This window comes from Pagrus major, chromosome 18 (assembly GCF_040436345.1).
Source record: "Pagrus major chromosome 18, Pma_NU_1.0".
Lineage (NCBI taxonomy): Eukaryota > Metazoa > Chordata > Actinopteri > Spariformes > Sparidae > Pagrus > Pagrus major.
In genome coordinates, this window is record NC_133232.1 from 11,379,003 (window position 1) to 11,403,135 (window position 24,133).

Below are 24,133 nucleotides of genomic sequence, written 5' to 3' on the forward strand. Positions count from 1 at the left end.
CAGTGTGGTGTTTTGTATCGCCATATACTGCCAAGAGGAGTACACTGACTTATAGACTGGGGATGAAACAAGTGCACCAACCGCAGAAGAGCAAAGTTCTTAAGACAGGAGTCAGTTGCATGCAAGACATGGATACACTTTTTACACAGCTGTTGGACTGAGCCTGTAGATGCTGGATCCATGGGTTGGTCAGTTTGAGCTTGGGCAACTATGATTTCATTTGTGGCTTTTGAACATTTGTGGAGATTGGTGAAGCTTTTTTTATTTGTATTATTTTATTTGAAGAATAAATACATTATTTTAAAATCATTGTGTTTGTATGTATTTTGGAGCAAATGGGTTTGGGGTTCTTCTGTAGGGTTATCTTGCAATTAAACTAGAAATTATGGTGTTGGAGGCTGACAATGTAGTAGGTGTAATTACACTGTATGTACAGTGCATTCAGAAAGTATTCACACCCCTCCACTTTTTTCACATTTTGTTATGTTGCAGCCTTATGCTAAAAGTGTTAAATTAATTTAATCCATAATGACAAAACGGGAACAGAATTTAAGAAATTTAAATTTATTGAAAAGAAAAACTGAAATATCACATTGACATAAGTATTCAGACCCGTTACTCAGTACCTAGTTGAGGCATTTTTGACAGCGATTACAGCATAGAGTCTTCTTGGGTATGACGCAACAAGCTTTGCACACCTGGATTTGAGGATTTTCTGCCATTCTTCTCTGCAGATCCTCCTCAGCTCGCTTGGGTTCAAGTCAGGGCTCTGGCTGGCCCACTCAAGGACATTCACAGAGTTGGGTCATTGTCCTGTTGGGAGGTGAACCCTGGCCCAATCTGAGGTCCTGAGCGCTCTGGACCAGGTTTTCATCAAGGATATCTCTTTACTTTGCTCCGTTCAGCTTTCCCTAAACCCTGACCAGTCGCCCAGTCCCTGCTGCTGTAAAACACCCCCAAAGCACGATGATGCCACCACCATGCGTCACCGTTGGGATGGTATTGGGCAGGTGATGAGCGGTGCCTGGTTTTCTCCAGACATGATGCTTGGAACAATCTTGGTTTCTTCAGACCAAAGAATCTTGTTTCTCACAGTGTCCTTACGGTGCTTTTTTGCTAACTCCAAGTGGGCTTTCATGTGTCTTTCACTGAGAGGCTTCTGTCTGGCCACTCTGCCATAAAGCCCAGATCAGTGGAGTGTTGCAGTGATGGTTGTCCTTCTTGAAGTTTCTCCCATCGCCACACAGGATCTCTGGAACTCAGCCAGAGTGACCATTGGGTTCTTGGTCATTGCTCTTACCAAAGCCCGTCTCCCCTAATTGCTCAGTGTTGCCGAGGGGCCAGCTCTAGGAAGAGTCCTGGTTGTTCCAAACTTGTTCAATTTAAGAATTGTGGAGGCCACTGTGCTCTAAAGGGGCCTTTGATGCAGCAGATTTTTTTTATAGCCTTCCCCAGCTCTGTGCCTAGACTCAATCCAGTCTTTGAGCTCTGCAGGCATTTCCTTCAACCTCATGGCTGGGTTTGTGCAAAATAATGGAAATCACAATATGACAAAGTGCAATATCCAAATCGCAAGAACTGCAATTATTTTATAATTATTAAGTAAAATGTGTCTCAAAACAGTGTTTTAATGAAATTTAGTAGTGCTGCAGAGATGCTCTGGCCTACAAAGTTTGTTCTCCAGCTGTAATAAAACATGTTTGTTTGGCAGAGACTGGGAGAAATGCCACATCATCATGATTTTACTAGTTTTTCAATGACAGTGAAAATTGTGATGTAAAAATGTAATCATCAATTAAAACTGCAAGCAGTGATGAACGGGCCCTCGACCCACGTACGTCAGGCTGTGGCGCCGTCGGAGGGCGCATGCATCCTACCTAAATAGGAAACGTGTCACCCAAACCTTAACAGTGAAATTTGCAGTGACTTCCTGTGTCCAGTGGGTAGCGCTATGGAAATTGATGCATAATCGTACTCAGGGCAAACCCCTCTAAATGTGTGACGAATTTGGTGTAGCTGGGAAATTGTATATTAGAAACAAGAAAATGGCCACACGGAATCCAAGATGGCCGACTTCCTGTTGGGCCGAGAAAGATCGGAGAAAGTTGTTGTTCACATGACCCGGCGTTTGGGGGCACTATAGATATGACACAGTATTGATGCATAGACGTATTCAGGGTGAACCCCTCTACATGTGTGAGCAATTTGGTGTAGATGAGAAATTGTATGTCGAAGTTATAAGGACTTCCTGCTTTATGGCGAAGGATCAACTTTGAATAAAAATGGCCGACTTCCTGTTGGACTGAGGGTTTCGGTGCCTGGAGGTATTTTGTGCGTCTGGTCATGATACATATGTATACCGAATTGCGAAATGCGAAACGCAACAGTGCAACCTAGGGGACAATTTGTGTCCAACACACACCATACATGACGATGCCTCTTACAATGGGCAAGCATCGAAATTGACTGCACTGCCATGCCCACCAGGTATATCGGAGGTGAAAGCTTTTAATAAGTTTTCATCTTCAAGGTCTGAGGATGATCCTGAGTGAATGTGAAGTCAGTTAGTTAAAGTACGAGTCATGGGCCAAGTACAGAATGGGAAAAGGCCATAAGGGGGGCATTAGGGGGCGCTACTGAGCTATCGTGCCGCACCTGAGGGAAGTTGTGGTATCGAATTAACGTACTCATGGGTTAGAAGCTATGGGCCAAATTTTGTGAGTCTGCGAACATCCTAAAGTCTCGAAAACAGTGTCGGAAAAATGCAAATCGCCGCACGTCATTCAAGATGGCTGACTTCCTGTTGCAGCAAAAATTCCAACAAAAATAATTCCTGGCTAAATCCTTGAGACCCATGAGTCCTGTAAATTTCATGACAATGCATTACAGATACAATAGGTCCTCGCGCTGACAAGTACTCGGGCCCTAATAATAACCATGAATTATATCGCAATCTCTGACAAAATAATCGCATCATTTTTAAGCATATTGTGCAGCCCTAATGTCGGATCAATTGAATTTACCATAGGTGGACTCCAGTCAAGGTGGAGAAACATCTCAAAGATGATCAAGAGAAATGGGAGGCACCTGAGCAAAATTTCAAGCGTCATATCAAAGGGTCTGAATACTTATGTCACTGTGATTTTTTTCACATTTTACTTTTTAATAACTTTGCAAAAAATTCTAAAATTCTGTTTCTGCTTTGTCACCATGGTGTATTGAGTGTAGATTGATGAGGGAAAAAAATAATTTGAACGATTTTAGCATAAGGCTGCAACATGACAAAATGTGCAATGAATGCACTGTAGATGTGCACAAACACAAACTTTCTTTTGGTAAATGGTAAATGGACTTGCATTTCTAGAGCGCTTTTCTAGTCTACAAGATTTTAGATTGTGTTTTGTTTCTCCCACCTTGATGGTCATCTGTTAATGATAGGACTAAAATTTAAGGTGATACAGCAAATATTTATCACCCCTGAACCACCATCAAACACATCATAAGAATGTGATCTAAGAGTGTGCCTCTAAGAGACAGTTAGAGCAAGAAGTGTATTGTATCATTAATTTTTTTACACTACAGACTTGAGGTTAAGAGCAAGTAGATTCATAAACAGTAAGGATAGTGTGGCGTATCGATGCTTTTATTCTGAAACGTCGAAGCGGTAGTACATGCAGCCAACGGAAATAGCGTGTGTAGCCTACTGCAGTGAGAGGGAGCTAACATTATCTAGCTACAAACTATGAGAGGATGTTAATATGGAAACGGAATAAAACAGCGGCCGTACATCTAATAGCTTGTGTAGTACGTGGACTTCGAGTTACTTTGGTCACTTCGAGCTAACAACTGGATAGTTTCAGTATTTTAAAAAGCAAGCTGCCAGCTGGTAAGAGGTTAAAGGGACAGGCTGTGTTTACATTTGTTAGCATTGAAGCAGCTAGTAGAGTGTTACCCTTTAAATTGATTTCAGTGATTCCTTTCCAACGCAAACTGGACTTTAGTACACTGCGGATAGGATTTATATAATAATACTTAATTTTGTTTTTTAAATTTCATATGAATGTGGAAATATGTAAATTGTAAAAACTAATTCACTTGAAATTAGCATTTTAAATTTGAGTAATGTGATAAATGTAGCTAGTAGGTAGAGGACAAGGATAGAAAACCTTTCAATATCAGTACCATCGCACTCTAACTTAGTAATATACTAAATATGGTAAAGTATAAATGTAGTACAGTTGCTTTTTAAGCATCACCATCAACACTTTTATGGTTAACAATAGGGGTACACCTTCTGTAACACCTTAAGAATAAAGTACTTGTTTTAATAATCCAAGACAGCCTTTAATTACCAGAGATCTTGACATGGTATACAATCTCACCGTGTGATCCAGTATTTTATTAAGATAGCAATACTTCCATATCATTTTGTCTTTCTGTTGTGATTCAGACTCCACTTTTTAGATTTATAGGTGTTTAAACATGTCTGCCTAATGTCTTGTATGGTTGGCTGGAGTTCAGGTAAACTTCTTGTTGTAAATAGCGTATTACTGTTGACAGGTGTGTTAATGAATAGTGATGGAGTCGTCTCAGAGGGACAGACTGTCGGTGCTGGTGGAGGAGCTGACCACATCAGGACAGCCACAGCTCAACCAGGACAAGATGAAGGAAATCAAAAAGATCTGCAAGTATGTCACTAATTGAAAGACACCTGCCTCCTCAGAAAGATACTTCTGGCACACGTAACTGTGTACCATGGAGGGCTGAGAGTAAGCTGATTTACAGGTTATTTCACATACTAATTCCTTGTCTAAAAGAAGCCAAAACTTAGAAAAATAAACCAAAACAATAATATTTGGTTAGGGTTAGACACTGCTGCACAGTTGCCATTTAGTGGTGATTGAATGCAGTTCTGAATCCTCTTCAAATAATTCTCAGAAAAAGACAATTTACTGTCACAGCAAAGCACTCAACTACCCATTGTCTAAGAGACTAAGGGTCCCAGGTTCACTGTGTGGTAACTTAATTTATTCTAAATTTGTTTAGTAATATGTAGGACTGCACAATTAATCAAAACATTATCAAAATTGCAATCTGGTCAAGTGCAATATTCATATTGCAGAAACTGCAACTTTTTGATGAGGGCTAAATTTGTGACAAAACAGCATTATAATGAAGTACTGTAGAGCTGGAGATATGTCCTGACCTACAAATTCTGTTTTCCAGATGTAAGACAACAGGTTTGTTTGAAATTTGTGATCCAAAAGGGATCATACCCGACTAATCATAAATTATATCACAATCAGAAAATCCGTCAAAAATAATCTCAATATGATTTCTTTTATTTACCATATTGTGCAGCCTTACGTATTACTAAAGCACACTAAAAACAAAATGGTTAGGACCCTCAGACTTGAGGCCATGTCTTGATCCCAATATACTTAATTAATTTCTTCATTTCCTTCCATTCAACTGGATGGAATTTTCATTCTAGCTGGTGGTTTTAATCAAACAGACCTCAGAACGATTTTACCTAAATTCAGCATGTTCAGATCACCACCAGAGGAAATATATCCTGGACAATGTGTATACAAGTATTCTAAGTAGCGACAAAGCCCTCCCATGTCCTCACTTTGGCCTATCAGATCATATTTCTCTGCTTCTTCTGCCTACTTACTCACAGTTGATTAAAAAAGGGTCAACCCATCATTTAAAACTGTTAAAAGTGTGGACAGATGAAGCTACAGCAACCTTTAAAGGACTGTTTTTGAGTGTACAGACTGACAAATGTTCAGAGATGTTGCCACTCATGATAACAACAGCATCAACATCAGAGGATTATACATCTGACAGTGACATCATATATCATCAATGTGTTGATGACGTGGTGAACACAGGGACCGTAAGATCATTCCCCAACCAGAAGGCCTGGATGAATGGAGAGGTGAGGGCTCAATCCAGAGCAACAGCACTAAAGATATAAGATAAGATGTACCTTTATTGATCCCTCGTAGGAAAAAATCGATTTGGCACAGCAGCAAAAGGGAACAAACTGTCAAACTGTCAGTAACCATAGCGGATGTGAGAAAAATCCTGCTGAGAGTGAATATAAATAAGGCTGCTGGTCTAGATAATATCCCTGGCTGTGCACTAAAAACACGTGCAGATCAGCTAGCTGATGTTATTACTGACATTTATAACATCCCACTCACACATGAGACTGTTCGTATACCTAGAAGTCAGCTGTGCTTAGTCTTGACAAGTTCCACCCTGTGGCTCTCACCCCAATCCTGATGAAATGTTTTGAGAAACTGGTTCTCCAGCACATCAAAGATATCATCCCTACCAGCCTGGACCCTCACCAGTTTTCTTTCAGAACCAACAGATCAACAAAGGATGCTATATCTTCTGCCCTTCAATCGGTCTTCACACACCTGGAGAAGAAGGGCTTGAGCACAACACTTTGCAGCTAGATATTGGACTTGTTCACAAGCAAACCCCAGAGAGTACAGATTGGCAGTCGCACCTCCTCACCATTAGTGCTCAGAACCGGAGCCCCCCAGGACTGTGTGCTTATCCCCCTCCTGTTTACATGGTAGACCCATGACTGCACACTAGAGGGTGACACGGGAGTGGATTTTCACTCCTGTCCCATCCCACTCCCACAGAAAAAAATCTTGTCCCGGGCCAGAGTAAAAAAAAAATTCCTGTCCCATCCCACTCCTGGTGAAATGACTCCCACTCCCATCCCACTCCCATTCAGAATGACTCCCACTCCTGTACCGCTCCCATTTTTTTTTTTCTTCTAGTCTTTAGGCAATACATTGAATTCAATTTGATCTTCTCCCCATTCTTTTTAGATTACTTTCTGCAGTGTTATTTCAAAAGATATGGCAACAGGAACAGTTCATCTGTGGTAATATAGGGAGGCATTTATTGCCTTAATCCAAACAAAAAACCTTCACTAAAGGGCACAAAACATACTCCTGAGAGTACACCGAGTAGGACAGTTGATATTCCGACGGAAAGTGGTGGAAAGCGGCGGCCGGAAGCACTGTTGGCTTCTGGGCCGTGTAGTTCTTTTGACTTGCGTAACAGTGTAGGCTTATGGAAAGAAAACTACAAAGTGGCGGCGCGCCTGTCCTATGTTTTTTTGTTGTTGTTGTCCTATTGGTTGGTTCCCGCTCCCGTCTGCTCCCGTTAACTTTTTTATCCTGTACCGTCCCAATCACGTGATTAATAGTAAGGTTGACTCCCATCCCGCGGGAATCCCGTGGGAATCCCATGACCCGTGGGATTCCCGAACAAATGTCAGCCTCTACTGCACACCCAGACGTCAAGAGAGCTCTCTTGTAGAGTATGCAGATGACACCAGCAAAGACTGGTCAACTTTTACAGGGGAGCAATAGAAAGCATCCTGACTGGAAACTTAATAAACTGACATGGGTCATGCACAGCCTAGGACAGGAAGGCTCTGCAGCGGATTATTAAAACTGCCCAGAAAATCACTGGTACCCATCTACAGAGCATCAGTGACATCGGTCAATTAGCGATGTCTGCACAGAGCCCAACGGATACTAAAAGACAACACCCAGCCCAGCCACATTCTGTTCACCCTGCTGCCATCTGGCAAAAGATACAGAAGTATCCGCTGCCATACCACCAGACTACGGAGCAGCTTCATTCCCCAGGCTGTGAGACTCCTCAATTCATCATCAACACCCCCTTTTCTAAAATAGATAGCTCTGTTTTTGTGAACATTGTGTTTTAAAAAATGACAATAACAATAATTTGCCTTGTAACCTTGTAATTTACCTTGTTTTTTTGTCATATTATTACCCAAATAACTGTCGGTTCTGAATTGAGCTTGAGTCTCAATTTTGCTGTGGGGCCTCTCTGCAGTTTACTCAAACCATGAAAATGTTTCAGTACATCTCTGATGTTGCAAAGTATGCTCTGTAGTCATTGTAATATGTCACAGCATTGTTTTATTTTGGTATTTGTTTTTTTTTCTTGATTACTTAATCAAAAAGGTTGAGTGTACACATGTCACTCAACTACAAGAGAAACATTTCTAGTGGGTCATACCCCTGGTTTTGTCTTTTGGAAGATGAAATTAAAACATGCATATTGTTAGCACTCAGTGGCAAAAAGTGATCTATACTTGTACAAAGCACTTGCGAGCAAGGTGAAATGAAGCAAAAAGTGGTAAAGAAATAATCATACATACTGTTATATGGAATTGAATGAAAAAAATCACTGATACGTCTTCACTCGATGTCTCTCATTCCTCCCAGAGTGTCGAATGACTGCATAGACCATGTGTACCACTCAATGATGTCACAGCTTAGCCAAGAACATGCTGAGGTCCGACTGTCTGCCTTCCAGATAGCCAGTGAGCTCTTTACCAGATCGCATCACTTCAGAATGCTGCTGGTGGACAATTTCCAGGTACTGGCATTACGTAGACATGTAGTTCATCTCAGATATTTCTTTATACTATGTACAAAATTACATCACCTAATTGTACTGCGTTAAAAGAATTTGGAGCATAGTTTTCATTTTGTTTCCTTGGGAGTGTAAGTTTTCAAAGTTTAAATGAATTTTAGAATTTTCATTTATAAAGTTTAATAGTGTATGTTTCTGTAAGGGATGGTGTTGACAGGACAGCTCTTGCTGACAGTATGTCATGTTCCAATCCCTTTTCGTTTCTCTCCCTGTCCCTCTCAATCCTTCCTCTCCTGCAGGAGTTTTTGGAGTTGACTGTAGAGACTGACTCAGAGCAGCCCCTCCCCCCCCCTAAACAAGTAGCCAGGAAACTGAGGTCACTGGCCATCCAGACTGTCCAATCATGGCAGGCCTCGTATGGGATGGCCTATAAGAAGTTAGCTCTGGGCTACCACTTTCTCAAACAGGTCAAGAAGGTGAGAGGATGGTAAACCAGTACAATACATTTTTTCTTTCATTTTGTGAATACCCATGAAATACATTTGTAAGAATAATTTATTTTTGAGTCTCATTCCCAATGATGATGATGGTGATCAATGATGATTGTAATACTGAAGATTAGACAATTTTCTGTGGAAACAGGAAGGTCCTATTTGTTAGAAAACTTGATTTTTGAGTCCTATTCCCAACTTGTCAAAAACTGGGCTTTGGGACGGCAACCGACACGACCTACAATCCCAAAGTGTCAGTATTTGATGAGTTGTAGGATGAGTAGGACCTTTTAAGGCCCTGTCGGTGGTGCCCTACTTGTTTCCACAAGTAATTTGTCTAATATCTTCAGTTTTACAATCATGTTACATTGTTGTTATTACAGAAAATCAATTTACACAATAGCCTGGCTGCTTTGTTTACACTCCAATCCGATCAGCTGACCAATCATAAACAGATTTAGCGGTTGTTGGCATCTGGGAAAAAAACAACTTCTGCCTAGGTAACACCAGTGGTTCCTCTGTCCTCTCTCTGAGCTTCTCATCTCCTCTGAGACACAGTTAAGGGACTGGAACATCCTCCATGATGGTAGAGCTTGAGCAGTTTCCTGGTCACAAGATGGAGGGAGAATGGTCTAGACTCTATAAACCACACCCCCTACAAAACACAGCCATTTCCTAGCAACTGAGAAAGTGAGGCCACGGTCACACATATGCAAAATTAATATCAGCCTCTCGTTCACTTCCATTCCACCTCAAGAAAAGGGACAAAAACACAAATAAACCCAAAGATACTAGAAATGGTAGTAGTAGTTATAGTAAGCGCAGTAGTACAAGAAGTAGTAGTAGTAGAAGTAGTGGTAAAGTAGTAGTAGTAGTAGTAGTAGTAGTATGATTTTTTCAGAAGTTTTTCCAACTGCTCTCCACTCTAGGGGTCACGTGACCCACTCCACACACCCATTGTAAAATCTGAAGAGGGGCGAAAAAACCTTAAAACTAAAACTGTCATAATTTCAAAACTGTAAAAGATTTTAAAAAGCTGAAAACAGGCTGAGTAGTTCAAAGTCTTGTTACTTTTTAAAAGCTGGAATGATGTCTGTAGGTCAAACTATGAAGGAGAAGAAGAGGTTGAAAGTCAGGTGGGTTTGACAAGGATTTGAAGATTTTTCCATTTACTTCCAATCTGAATCTTTTTTTGAAAAAGCTGAGTATTTGAATAAGCTGAAAAGGCAGAAAGGTTGAAAAGTACAAGGCTGAAAGAGCTTAAAAAGCTGAACATTTTGATGGGGTCAGGGTTCCGAGTTAGGATTAGTAAAAGCTGGAAGAAAAACATACAGAAGAAAAATAATAATATGAATAAATTCTAGAATAGTCACAGCACACTTAAAAATAAAGAATACTGTGCATAGAAGAACATATGTGGTGAATGCCTCCAGCATTCACAACATATGGGAGAGGGATAGTTCTGAAGAACTTGCGGTTGTGAATGCTGCCTGTTGAGAAGCTGAAGCCCAATGCACATTGCTGGCTGTGAAAACTTTGTCCAGAATAATGTCCAGAATATCTAAAAACTGTGGGAATTTAGGGTTTGTGGAAAAACTAAGGCCAAACTGAATTGGTGGTGTTAATTTATTTGAAGTCTCGTCTGAAGACAATGAAGCTTCCTAGTAGTTGGATGAGAATGAAGGATTAAAAATAAAAGCTAGCTAATAAGCTGCGAGCCAGACTGCAATGCTTGCTAGAATTTGTGTGGAAAAGCAGCTGATGGAGTATGAAGAGATGTTCAAGTGAGAATGAATCAAATACTGTGAATGGGACCGAAAAATTAAATAAATCTCAAAGTATCAATGATTGGGAACATTTAAGTATTTAAATGGAGTTTCTGTCTGTATGTGCTGTTGTGACCAAAATATAAGTTTGCTGTGTTCATTCGGACTACAGAGTCCCTATTCATTATTTTATTTACTTCATAAGTGTAGGTGCAACTTTCAACCCTCGGCTACAATATATATGAACATGAAAATTTTGTTTTTGGCATCTTCAGTCCACAAGCCATATTTGGAAGTTCAACTTCCTTCACGTTCATGCTGTGCCTGCAGCTGGATATACTTGGAGGGCAGAGTGAGGACAAGAGTAAGCAGAATTGGCAGAATGGAATGCAACCAATGTTTACCATGCTCACCATCTTAGTTTAGCGTGTTAGCATGCTGACATTTACTAGGTATTTGGTCATAAACTAAACTATTAGACACATTTTGACTTAATGAGGCCACTAGTTGATATAAATCTGCTATGTTAACTATTAGTCATTCCCCTGCTACTATTACTGTTCATCACTTGTGAGTGATGTCTCCATGTTATCAGGTGGACTTCCAGGATGCTGAGGCCAGGACAGTAGCAGAAAGGAGGAGGGAGGAGGAGAGACAGAGGAGAATGGAGACAATTTACAAAGAGAGAGTGGAGGCAGCCTCAACAGACATGGAGGGTAAATATTACATCTTCAACAACACTCCTGCTAGTCATAATAATAACAGCAGTAATAAGGACAAGTGATTTTGTTGATGAAGGTTCTCAGTCATCACGGTCATGGTAATTCTAAGTGCTATATCTTAGGCAACTGAACTTGTTTCATTTTCTTGAAGATATTTCACCTCTCATCCAAGAGGCTTCTTCAGTTCTCACTAACTGGAGGGTAGTCTCAGGCTTTTAAACTCTGTGTGGGAGTGTCCGTACAGAGTTGTTCAGGACATGTGTGAGCTCTGAGTTTCAGAGTCTTTAGGGCCACTTGTGGGTTGCTAGGGCTAGGTGAGCCCAGGTGTGCCCCGGTGTGAATGGTTGTCAAGCTGTCTGGGGAGGGAATTAAGTACTGTATTTTAGGTGGGTGATAGGTAGTGTTGTAGGCCACCTCCTCTGTTCAAAGAAGGTCGTTCCAGTTTGACATGGATGGATTCTTTGCTGAAAACAATGTCAACATCTTGGCCAGAGGAGACAGGTGGTTTGAAAGAGGAGTAAAAGAATCCATCTATGTCAAACTGGAATGACTGTCTTCGAACAGAGGAGGTGGCCTACCACACTACCTATTACCCACCTGCAATGCAGTACTTAGTTCCCTCCCCAGACAGCTTAACAACCATTCATACCTGGGCTCACATAGCCCTAGCAACCCACATGAAAGCCGGTTGGGTCAACGACCTACTAGTGGCCCTAACGACTCTGAAACTCAGAGCTCACACGTGTTCTTAACAGCTCTGTAAGGACACACCCACACAGAGTTTAAAAGCCTGCAACTCCCCTCAAGTTAGTTAGAACTGAAGAAGCCTCTTGGATGAGAGGTGAAACGTCTTTAAGAAACTGAAACAAGTCCAGTTGCCTACAATACAGCACTAAGGACAAATTATTTTGTTATTGTGAAGAACTGGACTGGACCAAATATTCTAGTTTTGACTCATTTTGTCCCAGTGTGACAGTCCAGCATTCTCCTTTAAGTCAAAGTTTTTTTGTTTGGCAGTTTCCTGAGCAAAAAAAGCAAAAAAAATCATATTTTTGTAAATCTAATTTTATGAAAATCTACCTAAATTTTGTGTGTTTGTTTTAAATTTCAGTTCAGTTCAGTTCACTTTTATTAGTACCCGTAGGTAGATTTGTTGTGCAGTGTTGGGAGAGAGAGAGGGCATCTCACAAACATTGATGACAGGACAAGTTAACACAGTACGGGACAGACAAGACATGAGTAGAGCCGTTCACTAAAAGAACATAAGATAAAATACAATGCAATGCAAGGGACAATAAATATATTTTAAAAACCATACCAAATAAATTGGTCGGAATAAATAAATAAATAAAATAAACCTCAAGGTGCATTAGGACTGATTCAAGAGGGAAACAGCAGCAAGCCACAGCAGGGCAAAATAAAACAGATCCATGGCAGATCGGCGTTGGCTGCTTACTCAATTTGGTAGCATAGAAAGATTTGTATATAAACAACTTTAAATCGGGAGCAGAAAAACAAAAACTGGCATTAAAATGTGTCTTTTTTATGAAATATGCAGAGTATAACTTGTTATTTCTTTGTCAGAGTCATACCAGGAAATTAAGGCAACACTAACAGAGATGGAATCCTGCATGAGGCTGCTTTTCCCAGAGTTTGACCAGACAGACATCCTGACCACCAATAGTAGCCCTTCAAACATCCAACCAGCCAATGATTGTCCATCAGTTGGTGAACAGCCCTGCTGCAGCAAAGATGTGAGGGATGACAGGAGAGAAGAAATGATACAAGAGAGAGTGGAGGGCTGGGAAGAAAAGAAAGGCAATTGTGAGGAAAAGAGAGGGAAAGAAGAAAAGGGAATGACAGGGGAGAAGAGGAACCACGGTGAGGAGATAAAAGAGAAGGAAGAGAAGGAGAGGTCTGAGGATGAGGTGAGGGAGGATAAAGAGAGGAGAGAGGAGAAAGGGAAGAAGAAGATGACACAAAAGGGGGAAGAAAAGAAGGTAGAGATGGAGACAGCACAAAGGGAGGGAGAGGAGGAGGAAGACAATGAAGAAGAAGAGGAGGAAAATAGTGAAGAGGAGGAAGATGCTGATGATGAAGACTTGTTTATTCGTAACTCTGGACTCATCTCTCACTCCTACAGTCTGGACCTGAACATCAGTCCTGGTGGGTGCAACTCACTGAATTGACACTTCATCTAGTGCACCCACACATTATAATACTATTAATACTGTAACGCAACATATTTTAGCTTTGTGAAGCCTATAATGTTCAGTTATATTGATGGCATGCTAGATGTGTTGATTCCATTTTCCATTCCGTTGGGGACGCACAAAATATAAGAGACACATTTCAGCAGAATGTAATACAGATACAGCACTACAAACTATGTACCTCTTATTACTCAAACAGCCCCTCTGACATGCTCATTATCTCATAATGGAACATTACAAATGTACAACGTTTCTCCTTTTATTTATTTTATTTTATTTTATACATTTAGCTAGGTATTCCTAATAAACTGGCATCTTAGGGCACAAAGTTTCAGAAACTGGCGAGTGCTGTCAATGGGGACAGAATGTTATGTCAGATTCAGAATCTTGATTAGGAGGAGAATAATCTTTATCTGATCACATATCATACAATGTACAACTTAGTGAAACTGGTACTCTGCATTTGACCAATCTTGATGGATCAGTAGGCACAGGTTAATCCCTGCACCCGGGGGCCACCTCCAGATCTTAGCCAGTGCCTTTGGTCAAGGGCTGGAGAATTAACCTGGTGTGCATGTTTTGATGGTGGGGGAAACCGGAGTAACTAGTGTGTAACCCATGTAAGCATGGGGAGAACGTGCAAACTCCGCACAGAAAGGCCCTGCCCCATCAGGATTCAAACCCAGAACTTCCTTGCTGTTTGGAACAGTTCTAACCACTGCACCAGCATACTGCCTATGTATTATGATTATTTATTCTCTGCTCAGATAGTTCCTCATTTTAATGATTTTTAGACTATTTATTTAGGCTGAGTCCTTTTGTCTCCAACTGTCTGCTTGTGTTTAAACAAAATTTATGGGACCTACTGGTGGCTGAGAAGTTTAAAGCTAATAAAAGGGGAAAAAGGCCCCCAAAATTGTAATAAGAATAATAACATTTGAGAACTTTTGCTTAAACATACTACAAGCAATGTTAAACTGGTCATGAAACGGTCTAAGTTTAATACTGATGCTGCTTTATGACCTACATAAGCAAACAAGACTCAATGAGAAGGTTGGCTATTTCAGAGGTTTAAAAAGTTAAATGGTTCATTGAATTATCATTTTACAACACAGAGTTATAGAACGACATGTAGGTTGCATGCTACAAAAGAAAAAATAAACATTTTTTCATGGTGGAGTGCTGAGGATAAATTGAGGAGGCTCACAACCTGAGGAAAGAAGCTGCTCTGTAGTCAGGTGGTACGGCACTAAAACACAGTTGACTTTGTGTTGCATTTGATTACAGGTACTGCCAAAATCAACAAAAAATGAAAATTCCTTGTTGCTGCTTTAACATAAAAAAAGGCTTTTGTAGAAAAAGTCATTTACATTTCTCCCCTAAAGGTATTGAACAAGTACCGTTCTGATACTGGGATAGAAACTCAAACAATCAAACATTACCCATGAATACACTCATGGGTCAGTCTGTTTAGGTACCCCTGCTTGACATGTAATATAGTATTTTACTATACAACGCATGCAGACAGTATCAGGACAACTAAGACTACTTTTACACAAGGTAGGGGTTTGGTAATAAAGATGATTCAAATCTAAATGTACCCTTTGATTCTTTTCATGGTGATTTCATTGAGGCCTATAAAGATCAGTTTAAACCAGAAATGTAATCACATATTTTGAATGAGTATAATAAATGAGAAGCTTACAGCACGAATGTATGACCCAACACATCTACTGGAAATTCATGAGACTGTTTAATCAACAGAAAGTAAAATCAGTGAGAATGTTTCCAGGGTCTTCATGACACCAGGCTGTTCTTAAGGCTTGTTAATGTGCAAGCTTGCTAATTAAGTGGCATCAGTGTATAAATTCTATGTAATCAGGAATTATTCACTAGGAATTAAATGCTTAATTGCTGTATGGTAAAGTGTTCTATTTTAATTTATTTTCCTTCTCCCTTACAGGTCTTCAAGTTCAGGAGACAGAGGATAACGAGGCAGTTGTTTCCACAGTAATAGACCTCCATAAACTGATAAAAACCAAACACCTTCCAGCTGTGCATGGCTGGATTCAGGTTGGTACAAACACACAGGCCTCAAATATGTAGACATGTCATTGGTTATCACATTAAAGAGGCTCTTTGGAACTTCTGTGTTGTGCTGGAAGCCGGTAATTAGTTTGTGTTAGTGGACCCCATTTCTAAACTAAAGTTAGCTACTGTTGCTCTCTGTTAGCTGAGCAGAGAGAGGCACTGAGACGAGGCACTCCAGAACATGCATAAAGTCACATCCTTTGGACTGTTGCTGAAAATCCTTCATAAAGAAATCCACAGTCAAGCAGCATTAAACAACTTAAACAAATCATCCACAGGCTTGTGTAGACAACTGAGAGAGGCAAATCCCATTTTTTACATCATGCACAAGTGCATCTAAAAAATTTTTAATATCATGGAAGAGTTAATTTTTTTCTGTAATTTAATACAATAAGTGAAACTTTCATATGTTCTAGATTTATTACACATAAAGTGAAATATTTCAAGCCTATTTTTGTTTTTTTTTAAATCTCAAAATATTAGAATATTACATAAGACCAATCAAGAAAAGGATTTATAATACAGAAATGTGGACCTTCTGAAAAGTATGTTCATTTATGCACTCAATACTTGGTTAGGGCTCCTTTTGCACAAATAACTTCCTTAATGTGGTGTGGCATGGAGGCGATCAACCATTTACACTTCTGAGGTGTTATGGAAGCCCAGGTTGCTTTGATAGTGGCCTTCATCTTGTTTGTAATGTTGGGTCTGGTGTCTCTCTTCTTCCTCTTGACAATACCCCATAGATTCTCTATGGTCAGGCAGGTGGCTGGCCAATCAAGCACAGTAATACCATGGTCAGCAAACCAGCCAACTTGCCTGACCTGAGTATTCAGACCCCATCACTTCTTCCACATTTTGTTATGTTGCAGCCTTATGCTAAAATCGTTTAAATTATGCCCAATTACTGCACAACTGTCACAGTAACAGGTTTGTCTGTCTGTCTGTCTGTAGGTCTTCACCAAGTCAGGTGCTGAGCAGCAGCTGCTAAGGAGAGCGCTGGATCTGAAGCAGTCTTTGGAAGCTGCCCTGCAGAAGCACAAAGAACTTCACATCAATTACAGAACCAGGGTCCGCAAAGTGGTGAGTTATTGACTGTCTGAAACAATGAGTATTTATATGTAAAAAAAAAAGAAATTAGGATTATCTCTGTTATTCAATTCAATTCAATTAAAAACTTTATTTGTCCCCGGGGGGCAATTAAAGGCACGTGGAGTAATTGTACACAGACACAAACAAGTCAGCACGTTCAGGAGTTTAGGCACTGAACAGCCTTGGGAACAAAGGTTGCTCTTCTCCTCTGTGTCCTGCAGCCCGGGCAGCGGAGCCGGCGTCCCGAGGGGAGCCACTCAAAGGCTGGGAACAGAGCGTGGGAGGGGTCCTGAAGGATCCTGCGCGCTGTTCTCAGTGTTTGCTGCTTGCACACAGTGGAAAGTGCTCTGACCGGCAGTCCAATGATTTTAGAGCAGATTTTGACTGTGCTCTGCAGGCGTGTCCTGTTTTGCAGGCTTATGGAGTGGAACCAGCAGGTGATGGAGAATGTGATGACACTCTCTATGAAGGAGTAATAAAATGTCCGAAGAATGTTCTTATTGACCCCAAAAGTGTTGAGCTTCCCCAGGAGATACTGCTGCTGCTGGCATCTCCTGAGGATCTCCTCAGTGTTGGAGGCAAATTTAAACGTACTGTCAAAAATTGTGCCCAGGTATTTGTACTCCTCCACAATCTCTACATTCCTCCTGTGGATTGTGCTGATAACAGCTGCAGCCAGCTCCCTCTGCTTGCTGGAAAAGGTCACCACCATCTCTTTGGTCTTCTCCGTGTTTAACTCCAGGGCCGATTTATCACACCACTCCACAAACTCATGCAGCACTGAGCTGTGGTGATGTGAGGGGCCTGAGAGCAGGGACACGAGAACTGTGTCATCCACGTACTTTACCAGTCTGGATGGCTGGACCTGCAGTCATCGGTGTAAAGGATGAAGAGCAGAGGTGAGAGGACACAGCCCTGAGGGGAGCCTGTAGAGGTGACTGAGATGTCGGAGAAGGTGTTATTAACCAGCACAATCCACAGGGTCAGCTGGTCGTCCAGGTGGAAGCGGGTGGAGAGTTTCTCTGCCAGCATGTGTGGCTGTAGGGTGTTGAATGCAGAGGAGAAGTCTGCAAACAGGAGTCTGGCTGTGGTGTTGGGGTGTTCCAGGTGTTTGTGTACCGTGTCCATGATGAGTGTTTTGGCATCATCAACCCCTCTGCCTGCACGGTATGCGAACTGGAGGGGTCCATCAGTGGGTCAGTTACCATGAGTTACCATCTCTTTATGACTGTTAGAGGTGAGAGCCACAGGTCTGAGGTCGTTCAGAGCTTTGACTGAGCTCTTCTTGGGAATGGGGACCACTGTGGAGTGCTTCCATAGCTGGGGAACTGTGCCGCTGTCCATGGATCGTTGAAACAGGAGCTGAAACACGCCCCCCAGCTGCTCTGCACAGCACCGCAGGACATGGCCACTGATGTTGTTTGGGCCATGTGTTGTGTTCTCCTTGGTTCTCCTGAGGGCTCTCACCACCTCCTCCGTGTTGAAGGAGAGTTCAGCTGCTGCAGGCTTGAGGGAGGAGATGATTGCTTCTAGCTGGGTGGTGTTGTCTGTCTCGAATCTTGAAAAAAAAGAGTTGAGGTCGTTGGCGAGGGATGCTGGGCTGCTGCCGGCCACCTGGATTGTCCTGTAGGTAGAGGGAGCAGTGTTCACAGCGGCCATGTTCTTAATCCCCTGCCAAGCTGAGCGGAGGCTCCCTTGTGTAAAATTTTCCTCCACCTTGTTCTTATACTTCAGCTGATGATGTTATCCACACAAAAGGAGATGTATGAAGACACTGTGTCCACTTGCTAACTGATGTTGCTGGAGGGGGCAAGAAGGTTATCTCAGTCTGTGGATTCGAAGCATCCCTGCAGAGTTACAATGCTGTCGCTGGTCCACTGCTTGATGTGTTTGGTCACCTTCTCTGTCCTCCTAATGACTGGGGTGTAGGCTAGTGCCAGCAGGATGGTGTTGTGGTCAGCAAGGCCAAGGGGGGGGGGAAGAGCAACTGATCTATATGCATCTGGAACGGATACATAGCATTTATCCGGAGTCTTTTCCAAGCGGGTGGTACTGGTGACATATTGGTGAAATCCTTTCAATGACTTGTCAGCTGAGCAGTGGTTGAAGTCTCCCAGGATGAATTTGGGAGAGTCAGGGCATGTAGTAATATGTAGTATCATGTAGTAATAGTTAATTCCCTCCATTATGGAGGGAATTAACTGATGGTTAGTATTCTAGGAAAATATGAAACAAAAAAACAACACTTTTTATCATAGACACTGTTTACAAAACAACAGTCAGGTTGGTATAGTGCAGTGCCAGCAGATGGCAGCATCCTACTACAAATCATGTAGGGCAACAGCCTCGCTGTAGTCTGTGGTACATATAGGAGTGATTTATTTAAAGAAGAAAGACATTTCTTCCTTTTTAGCATCTTGTGAGCTCTATTCCTTAATAAGCTTGTACCATTTTCATGTTCTTCATTTAAAAAAAATGTTATATCACATTGGGAACATTTCAAGTCCAAGTTGGGACTTTGTGAGGATCAGAGGAATCAAGCAGACTTAGGTGTGTGTCATTGAAAAATGATCTTTATCATCTCTGTAGGTGTGCCTCTAACCAATTGGGTGTCTGAACACCTCCAAGTCTGGGTCTTTAAGTCTTTTCTAGTTCCAGTATTACTCCAAGTTGGACCCATGTTTTCATTCACACCATCTAGTGGTGATTTAAAGCACTGCTGCTTGAGATGCTTGCCTCTAATGAAGCATCGTGTTTGCTGCTTCAGGCCATCTTTAAGCTGTGGAAAACTTGACGGTAACAAGTCTGCTCACATTACAGTCCACTTAAGATGTCACTGAGCTACAACAATTCATAGTTCACTCACATAAAGGGTTCTGGCTGAAATTGTTAAAATATTAAATAAATAAATAAATAAATAATCCTTTATTGATCTCTGGCAGGGAAATTCAAGTGTTGCAGCAGCACAAAGACAAAGTAGCAAGTAGAAAATGTAAGCACAAAAATTTTTTTTTTAAATAGGATAGATAAGATAAAAATATACGTAAAATAAAATAAAAATAGGAGGTAACTACAATTGTTAAAAATGGCAAGTTAAAGTGGCAAGTAATGATATAAAGTGACATGGTGTGATTGGTAGCAGCAAGTTGTGTAAACAGCAGGGTACAGTATAGTGTACCCTGTACCTAAGCATAAGGCATGGAAGTTAAATGACCATTACAAATTGATTTGTCTCTTTCCATGATGTGCTATACACCTGAGACTTATCGACACATCCCATTGTTATTATTGTGTATTAGTTTGCATGGCTTTAAAGAGTGTCCTCTTCTTGTTTTCTTTTTTTCTGTGGGCTTCCAGAAGGAAGTACCATAATAGAGACAGAGAGAGGCCGGATGGAAATATTAATAGTAAAGGCATTTGGGAGAGGTGAGATAGCAAGGCACAGCCATAATGCATCATGCATCAGAGACAGAGAGAAGAAATTGGGGAGCAAGGGGGAGAATTTACCCATTCATTCGCTTCACTGGCACTAATGTGCCCCATGGCTTGACAGCTGATATCTCTATCTGGCTGCCTTTATATCTAGCTTAGCATCATCATTCTGCTGTTGTTTGAGCCAGCCCAAAACAGAGGCACAAACTAACCAGACCTGTCTCGTCATAAAGGTTGTCATTTGGAAACTCTCTTTTTCAAATTATAGCTTATTTGAGAAGGTTTAATTAGTGCTGAATTGTCTGTTTTAGAGATGGGTTGCCTCTGCATAATTACAGTTCTGAGAATAAAGACAAGATGAAGAAAATCCAAGAGCCATGGACAGCAGCATGCAGTTGTAGGTGTTTAAGGACCAATGAAAGCAAACTGCTGTATGCCTTTGAAGAAAAAAAGACATAAAAGTTGTAGGGTGTGAATCCATCTTTAGCCGAACAGAGCGGCAGAGTGACAGTGACAGAGCGCCGGGCGTCTCGCTCTGCCTGGTTATCACTGTCAGGGACCAGTCTGCTGCACCAGCAGGCCCAGCACTGTGATAACCACACAACTTACAGCCCCTTTATCATAATTAGCTTTTCCTTTTTAGCCTTAAAAGGCCTTCCATTACTGGGTCCTTCTCTATCGGGCCGCTTACAAACCACACGATTGGTTTCTCTCTCAGCGGGCCTCTCAATATAGTCTCCCATAACGGGGGAGCTACAGAGAGGAGAGGAGTGTTTTAGAGGCAGATAGAGAGGTGTGTTTATTGAATGAGAGAATAAGATAGAGGGAGGGTTGATTGAAAAAGCATTTCCATGAAGTTGGAAGACTTTGGAAAATAAAAAAATGCACAAGGCCTTTTTTTTCATAGCTGGCTGGTGAGAGCATTGACTCATGGACTAATATTTGATTGTTTGGTGTTAGATAAATTCATTTTCCAACAGCAAGCCAATAAGGCTTTTCATAGTCTTAGTTTCAATCAGGTGTTGTCATGCAAATCACCAGCCATGTAGCTGGTAGAACTAGCTAGATAAAAAACAGCTACTTTACATTGAGACTCCTACTTTGTAAATTTGCTTTCCTCAGCCATAGGATTAGGCCAACATGATGACAGGAGAATTTTTTAAATTACACCATCTAGTGGCTGATCTAAACTGTAACTGTAAGTGATGGCTGTGCCTAAATGAAGGACACAGTTCTGACACCCTTAGATGGGGCTACTCTGAGCAACCTCTCAGACGTCTGTACAAAGTGCAGCTGGCCAACATCTGCCAGCTCCAGATGCTCTGGAGTCTGACTAGTTTGGATCTTTTTTAAGTCCATTATTTCTGTAAGTGTTGTTTTACCTCCAGGGCATTTCAAGTCTCTTACTATGTAGGGATGAACCAATTTGAGTCTTTATGCCTCCACACCAGCAATAGCAGTGACTGGAGGCATTATGTTTTCAGTTTGCCATCCATCCCATTCTTGTGAAGGCTATGTCTCAAGAACACCTTGAGGAAATTTCTTTAAATTTGGCACAAACATCCACTTGGACTCAAAGATGAACTGATTAGATTTTGGTTGTCAAAGGTCAAGCTCACATTGACCTGAGGTCCTTCCCATTCTCGTGAACACATTATTTCAGAAATGTCTGGAAGGAATTTCTTCAAACTTGGGACAAAACTTTTGGCTGATATTGAGCTCCAGGAGATTGTTGTTGCTGCATGTGACAAAGCTATCAGTCCTCTGTACTTCTCTGTAAAAATAGTCTCTAGGGGGGTGATCACACAGAGACTTGTCACTACAGTTGCAGTCACTTTAAAAACACCTTGGAAAAGCGTGGTGCACCTGTGGAGCGGGGCTACATGCGCATATGGCCATCAAATGTATTTAATGTAAAAAGTGTTTTAGTGCGTAAAAAATTTCACCAACGACTACATTTACCTTTGATTAAATGTCTTTATAGTCTTCACAACACAGGCTTTAATATATGAGTCCGTACAGACATTGATGTAAACTGCAACTTGACTGGTACGTGGCGGCATACAACCACAAGGCTGAAAATTTAGCTGTCTCTGATGATTCCAGTTTTAGAGTATCTGTTGATACCAATACAGAGTAGTAATTTGTTCCCAATTTTAAAACGTTTTTTTTTTAATATATATATTCTCTCTGTGTTCCACTCATTGGGATGATTCCTATGTAAGACAACATTGGATTGCTGTGGCACTTACTGTAGAAGGTTGGCTGCCCACTGTGACTAAACAAACAGCTGACACAGATTGACAAAGAGGCTGTGTTTAATGTGGATCATTTTGCTGTGATGCCAATCTGGCAGATTGGATTGTGCATCCCTACTTTCCAGGTCAATGCCTACTGTTGGCAACCGACCTGTAGACCTATGGGTGCTGCTGAGCTGTAGTACATGGCAGCTTTGTCAACACTTTTGCATTTAGACATGGTCAGACTACCCATGGTCCAACCTTTTTTGTTTGAAACATACTAACAGCTTAATTGATTAAAATAATTGTGTATCTTTCTGTTAAGCTTCCCTTTAAATCAGGAATTGGACAGCTTTCACAGTGTCTTGTCTTTCGAACTTTTAGGAATGGTGAACATGTTTGAAAGGAGTTTTCAGTGAGAGCCTTGACCAGGAGAATCCCATATGCATCCGCTGAGTGTTGCTACCTGAAAACATGGGCTTGTGTTTAGGAAAGGATAAGACATGCAGACTCATTTGAACATATCTGTTTTTAAGAGTGTATTCAGTCACTCCTGGCTCCATTCATACGGCCCAGGTCTTGTTTACTGCTGATAACCCATCTTATCACAGCACAATGGATGTGGCCGCCTGTTTCTCACTGGAGATAAACAAAGAAAGACTATCCCTCTATTTCTCTCCGCCAACCCTCCCTCCTTTTCATTAGTACATTCATTCTCTGAATGTGTCTCCTTCTGTACACAAGATATATGTTTTCCTCTTGCTCTCTTTGCCTCTATTTCCCTCTCACTACACATTATGTTCTCAGGGAGTCATGGCTTTGTGTTTTTGCACCGCAGTAATTCAGCTGGAAGTGTGGAAATACATATAGTGACTAACACTTGAACGGTAATTGCAAGGAGGAAAGCATTTTAGTGAAGAATAAGACAGTGGGTGAAAAAAGGTAGCTAAAGTGAGCCTAGTTAGTTAAACAAGCCCATTTAACTGGAAGCTACTAAGCTAGCTAAGGCTAACAAGCGATCTGTGTTCACAAGTAAAGCTTAGTGAATTACACTTTTTTATCATAGAAAAAACAACAACTTTGTGCTGTCTCTTGCTGCAGCTATTGACCACTTTAATAATCAAGTATTCCTCCGATTATTCCAGCAAGTAATCAGATAATAAATATTGTGCGCTCAGCAATTTTTTCTATTAAATCACTTTTGCTCTATTTAAGAGCAATAGTAACATACAAAAGATGAAACAAGACCGGTCTCTTAAATGAACAATTAATTGGTTTCCTTTTTAGTTAGATTGACATTTTATTGCTGGAATTGCAATAATATCTGTATCTCCAGTTTACCACTAAAACTGTCGACAAATCAAATGATGCACCTGAAGTTGCATGTGTCTTTATTGTTTCTAAAGCAGCAACATCATATTTATAACAGCAAAATCACTATTAACTCATCAACATGTCTGTGGAAACAGGGTTTGGTTTCCCATTATTAGTCTCATATCATACCAAACTGGGTTACTTGGCTCCTCAAACTCCCAGGGGTCTTTCACGCACCATTGAGGACATTCCAGATGTCGTCCCAGAGATTTCACAGGTCCCCAATAAAATGAAGAATAGCACTATGTAATTTCACTTTGGTAC

The 24,133-nt window shown here is 41.1% G+C and overlaps 1 protein-coding gene across 1 annotated transcript in view; it reads left to right on the forward strand.

Annotated features, from left to right (window-relative positions):
• Positions 1 to 3,696: 3,696 nt before the first annotated feature.
• Positions 3,697 to 24,133, forward strand: part of uvssa (UV-stimulated scaffold protein A) — a 91,992-nt gene continuing 71,555 nt past the window's right edge. Inside the window, exons 1-8 of the mRNA XM_073486839.1 lie at positions 3,697 to 3,886; positions 4,561 to 4,688; positions 8,298 to 8,451; positions 8,748 to 8,924; positions 11,301 to 11,421; positions 13,012 to 13,593; positions 15,604 to 15,713; positions 16,686 to 16,814. Coding sequence (XP_073342940.1) covers positions 4,579 to 4,688; positions 8,298 to 8,451; positions 8,748 to 8,924; positions 11,301 to 11,421; positions 13,012 to 13,593; positions 15,604 to 15,713; positions 16,686 to 16,814 — 1,383 coding nt within the window. The 5' untranslated portion in view covers positions 3,697 to 3,886; positions 4,561 to 4,578. The remainder of the gene's footprint in view (positions 3,887 to 4,560; positions 4,689 to 8,297; positions 8,452 to 8,747; positions 8,925 to 11,300; positions 11,422 to 13,011; positions 13,594 to 15,603; positions 15,714 to 16,685; positions 16,815 to 24,133) is intronic.